Source organism: Triticum aestivum, chromosome 5D (assembly GCF_018294505.1).
Source record: "Triticum aestivum cultivar Chinese Spring chromosome 5D, IWGSC CS RefSeq v2.1, whole genome shotgun sequence".
NCBI lineage: Eukaryota > Viridiplantae > Streptophyta > Magnoliopsida > Poales > Poaceae > Triticum > Triticum aestivum.
In genome coordinates, this window is record NC_057808.1 from 556,767,535 (window position 1) to 556,773,400 (window position 5,866).

General features: G+C 48.4%; 1 protein-coding gene across 1 annotated transcript; it reads left to right on the forward strand.

Annotated features, from left to right (window-relative positions):
* Positions 1 to 4,481: 4,481 nt before the first annotated feature.
* LOC123126206 (mitochondrial import receptor subunit TOM9-2-like) lies at positions 4,482 to 5,205 on the forward strand. The gene has a single exon (XM_044546585.1). It carries the CDS (start codon positions 4,612 to 4,614, stop codon positions 4,939 to 4,941), a length of 330 nt encoding a protein of 109 aa, XP_044402520.1. The 5' UTR covers positions 4,482 to 4,611; the 3' UTR covers positions 4,942 to 5,205.
* The last annotated feature ends 661 nt before the right edge of the window (positions 5,206 to 5,866 follow it).

A 5,866-nucleotide genomic window follows, 5' to 3' on the forward strand; every position in this document is an offset into this window, starting at 1 on the left:
ACTTTGGCGGCGGTGGTGGCTCCCCTCTTGGTCGTGTGGGCGACGAGGGGGTAGCTTCAGGTGGCTCGGGCTCGCCCTCCTTCTCTGGGGGGACGCCCAGATCTAGATCTGGGTGTCTGGAATCGCCGCGGTTGCCCTGGTGGCCTCATGTGGCACGGGTGAGTTGCCGAGCAAAAGCTTGCGCCGACGGCGACGACGCTCGTGGGCACCGCTTTCTTCTTGAAGACGTCGTTGTGGATCTTCTCTTCGTGCCAGGGTTCCGAGCGAAAGCTCATGTCCACTTTGGACTCTGCAGCGGCGACGCTTCGCACCGTCCTCCCTCCTGAGGACGTTGTCGTGGAGCTTAGGCGTGCTAGGGCGTACCGTGGCGTTGTATCTAGACTTCCCTGTGTTATCCTTCGGTATCGTAGTTCCCTGCGTGATCCGACTATCTCGGGATCTGCTTTGTAAGAGGGCTGCCTCGCCACCTTGTATCGTTCGGCCGTGTACTTTGTTCGGTTGATGCTTTATCTATAAAGCAGGGCGAAAGCCTGTTTCGAGCTGAGTTCGCCCCTAGTGGGAGCTATGGCGACAGCTTTGCGAACTCATCCCTGATTGATTGGATTGGACTGGATTGAGCTAAAACCACGTTGGAAGGGGCCGGAACGTAGAGCCCCAATGAGAGGATGAGGAAGCTGCGTCGCGTCGGCCGGGCCACCTCCGCGACCTCCGACCCCTGCCGCCGCCCCATTCCGCTGCCGCTCCGACTCGACGACCTCTTGCCGCCCTGGCACAGCTCGCCGCCGGCGGCTCATCGACGACCTCCTCCTGGATAAGGAAGCTCAATCATAACCCAGATCCGAGGCCGCTGCGCAGCAAACTCTGTCCGGCGTGTCGAGGTTGCCTCTTTTCGCTTTTTCTTTTCTTTTGCGAGGACAAATGAAAAATGTGACTCGCCTGTAGGAATGAATATTGATTGAAAACGTTTATGTTTTTTCTTACAACAGAAAATGTTTATTTGTTGATGCCACCTGATTCACCCCCTCATAAAACACGCATCAATTCATTTTTATTTTTTGGAAAAACTTTCAATCTATTCATCATCAATCATGGCAGTAAAACAAACACCGGAAATAATAAAAATTATATCCAGATCCGTAGACCACCTAACAACGACTATACGCATTGAAGCAAATACAATTGGATCTTCACATTATGGTGTTGGTGGGTGTCCACACCCAGCCTCCGCAAAGTGCATTTGGCTGCTACGACGGTGAGCTTCTTCGTTGGTGGGCGGACTTGTCGGTGACGGTGATGTTTGTTGGACTTGCCGACGTCGATGCGCGTTGTGTGTTTGGGAGCTTGGGTGTAGACCCCATTTCAACCTTGGGTTTGTGAGCGGCGTTGGCGGCGGCTGCGAGCATCATTGACGTTCTTGGAGGCATCGCTGCGTTGCTGCCTGCTACCTCTTGAGTTTGCGTTGGTTTTCCCTTGAAGAGGAAAGGGTTATGCAGCAAAGTAGCGTAAGTATTTTTATCAGTTTTGAGAACCAAGGTATCAATCCAGTAGGAGACGACGCACAAGTCACCGAATACCTGCACAAACAATCAAGAACTTGCAACTAACACGATAAAGGGGTTGTCAATCCCTTCACGGTCACTCGCAAAAGTGAGATCTGATAGAGATAATAAAGTAAATATTTTTGGTATTTTTGTTGTATAGATTGGAAAGTAAAGATTGCAAAATAGTAAACGAGATTCAATAATATGGAAAAGAGATGCAATATAATGCAAAAAAGACCCGGGGGCCATAGGTTTCACTAGTGGCTTCTCTCGAGATAGCATGTATTACGGTGGGTGAACAAATTACTGCCGAGCAATTGATAGAAATGTGCATAATTATGATGACATCTAAGGCAATGATCATGAACATAGGCATCGCGTCCGTGTCAAGTAGACTGACTCCTGCCCGCATCTACTACTATTACTCCACACATCGACTGCTATCCAACATGCATCTAAAGTATTAAGTTCATAAGAACGGAGTAACGCATTAAGAAAGATGACAGATGTAGAGGAATTAACTCAAGCAATATGATGAAAACCCCATCTTGTTATCCTCGATGGCAACAATACAATACGTGCCTTACTGCCCCTACTGTCACTGGAAAAGGACACCGCAAGATTGAACCCAAAGCTAAACACTTCTCTCATGGCAAGAAAGATCAATCTAGTAGGCCAAACTAAACCGATAATTCGAAGATACTTGCAAAGATATCAAATCATGCATATAAGAATTCAGAGAAGAACCAAATAATATTCATAGATAATCTTGATCATAAGCCCATAATTCATCAGATCTCGGCAAACACACCGCAAAAGAGTATTACATCGGATAGATCTCCAAGAACATCGAGGAGAACTTTGTATTGAGAATCAAAGAGAGAGAAGAAGCCATCTAGCTCATAACTATGGACCCGAAGGTCTGTGGTAAAATACTCATGCTTCATTGGAGAGGTAATGGTGTTGATGTAGAAGCCCTCCATGATCGAATCCCCCTCCGGCAGATGGCCAGAAAAGGCCCCAAGATGGGATCTCACGGGTACAGAAGGTTGCGGAAGTGGAAAAGTGGTTTCGTGGGTCCCCCTGATGTTTTTAGGGTATAGGAGTATATATAGGCGAAAGAACTATGTCGGTAGAGCTACGAGGGGCCCACGAGGGTGGGGGCGCGCCTACCCCCCTGAGCGTGCCCTCCTGCCTCGTGGCCTCCTCGTTACATCTCCGACTTCATCTCCAAGTCTTCTGGTTTGCTTTCGGTCCAAGAAAGATCATCGCGAAGGTTTCATTCTGTTTGGACTCCGTTTGGTATTCCTTTTTTGCAAAACTCTAAAACAGACAAAAAAAAACAGAAACTGACACTGGGCCTTCGGTTAATAGGTTAGTCCCAAAAATAATATAAAAGAGCATATTAAAGCCCATTAAACATCCAAAACAGATAATATAATAGCATGTAACAATCAAAAATTATAGATACGTTGGAGACGTATCATTCCTCATAATAGAGAAACTCTACGCGGTTCTCGTCTCGTCTCTCTAATTATCAGGTAACGTCTAGCTTTGGACGACGAAGCGCTACTGGATCATGAAGACCGTATGCGTGCAATCCGTAGAGGGCTCATACTTTTGGTCTTCGGTTTGAGGGATCGTTTGTGAACGGTTCGAGGGACTTCATCGACGATCTACACCTAATCTCCTTCCGCAACAACTCATATTTGACAACGATCCGATATAAACCTTGTATGCATCTTAATAGTGTTCCTGATTGATCGTAGGACGATTTTTTTTTGTTTTCTAATATGTTTCCCAACACGTGGCAGCCGCGGCGCGTTGCTCCTTGAGGCCGCAGTCTCTTGACCAGCGGTTCGGCCCGACGCTTGGAGCCCCTGTGGCCCAGCCTCCGCAAAATTTGATGAAGTTTGGACATTCGAAGAGCTCGTGGCAAAAAAAACAAAATTTGAATGTTTGAGAAATATTTGAGAAAAAACATTGTTCAAGGAGCCCAAGCTTGGAGTGCTCCCAGGGATAGAAAAAGCATTGAAAAGGCACAATCCACTATCTCCCTCTTCTTTAATTCCTTCACCTCTAATGAGCTAAGTGCATGTACAAAATGAGGAGACCATGTGTTGAATGTTATTGGGCTTGATTCCCGTGTGATGAGAGAGAAATATTTTTTCTGCCTTAAAGTGAATTGGGAAGATAGAAATACACTCTTTTATAGACAAATTTCATGCTAAACTTACACTTGTCTGAGGACGGATGGAGTAGGTAAGTCTATTTACGGGGCTATGCATGCAGACGTTTCTAACATGACATGGTACATACTAGAGTCCAGGAGGCACGTCGCGAGCCTTATGAACACCGCATGCAAAAATATCTACCGTGCTATATGGGACTAATAAACCAGGACGAAGCTAGCAGTGCAGTGCTACAAGGAAGCTAACTGCGAACATGACTAGTTGACAAGCTACATGCATAAAGGAAATTGGGTAGACACCGTGGATGCTGCAAAGGGGGCTTTTTCCGAGATGCTGCAACAAAGATACTGCAAAGTTGTGGTCGCCGAAGCAGCTGCAACACAGGCGCCATGCTGCAATGGGGCAAAGATATTTTTTTCTTTCATTAGAGGAGTTTGGCGAGCTCACGCGGTGTTGCCATGGAAGTTCTGCATTGGTGGCGTCACCGTCGCTGCCGTTGACAACATCACCTCTGAGATGAGCTTGGCAGCTAGCAACCGTACCGGATGGTATGCACCAGACAGGCCGATCCCCACCTCCTTCGCTCCCTGGCCGGGGTTGGAAACAAGTTGCACGTACGCCTGGTAACTGGTAAGTCTCCAACTCGTTTCCGTTAAGTGAACTGCAAAAGTTTCTTTCTTGAAGATCAAGTTATAAGAGACAGATTCGGACCCAAATAAATCTGATCGTTCCCAAACTACTATAAGTACAAGACCCGGCACCGAGGCGCTGACCCTAAACCCACGGAGAGACTCTCGAGGCCAAAGAAACCCTAGCGATCCTCCTCGAGAGTCGAGACCCGATCGATCGACCCAACCGAGAGCGGCGGCCAGCATCACATGGAGTCGGCGATGACGACGTGGACGGCCGTGGCGTCGTCGGTGGCGGACCAGGGGCGGAAGCTGGCGGCGGCCGCTGGGCCGGCGTGCTCGACCGCGGCGGAGACGGGGCGGCAGGCGTGCTCGTGCGCGGCGGAGGTGGGGCGCCAGGCGGGGACGGTGGCCTGGAAGCTGACGCGGAGCACGGGGAAGGCAGCGTGGATCGCGGGGACGAGTTTCCTGGTGCTGGTGGCGCCGCTCATGATCCTGACGGACCGTGAGGCCGGGTTCAACGAGATTGAGAACGCGCGGACAGAGTGCCAGACCCTCTTGGGCCTTCCTTCCTGGTAGTTTTCGACGCCCGACGCCGTCATCGGCGGCAAAAAGTAGTGCTGCTAGCAGTGTTAGGGGTTTTCGATCTAGCTAGATTTTTTGCTTGTTTGATTTACTTGTCCTGGGGTAGGCAAACTAGTAGCAGTAGTGGTGGTGGTTTTGGATCGAGACAACTCATGTGGATTTTGCTCAACGATTTGCTTCTCGGTTTGGATCAAATATCGGCATTGTGTGTTTCGAAAACAAGTAAGCAATTGGTTCAGTTATGCTTGTAATCGTCAATTTTTCTTCCTCTTCCACAACATGGATTACACAACTGCTGGAAACATTATCTCTTGGGCACGGCCGTTGATTAGCAATCCTGATAATGAGTATGGTGATTGTGGTGGGCTCCTGAATTAATTACAAGTACTCACCCATGGGTTGTTGACTGTCGCAACGCTCAAATGTATATGTGGCAACTAAAGAAGCATGTACTCTAGCGTGGCACGATTTTTGTAAGCTATGTTGCTTGTCTGTGTGTTAGGAGAGCAGTTTTCCTGTTGTTGCCCGGCGCTCATCATCTGCCTTCAATACATGGTGCATCTTCAGCTCAGCACTGCACGTTTCTACACCTGCATATACATGTTGCAGAATTACTGTGCATTTCGTTCTTTACTTACTCAACTTTGTCTGTGATTCATGATATGCAAGAGAGTACCTTGAACGTCATACATCTTTTGTGCTAATTTCTTTCCTTTCCTGACCAGCACGATTTGGCCACCTACATCTTGTCACTTCTCATGTCCTCTTTTTTCAAACCACACGGAAAAACTGCATGTGTATTCATTAAGAGCACCTCCAATAGACGCACAACGCGCGGCGCGCTAAGAAAATGTTTACAACGCCGGAATAGCCAGTTTTTGTGCGCCGCAGAGCGCTGGCTCTAGCGGCCGCTGCAAAA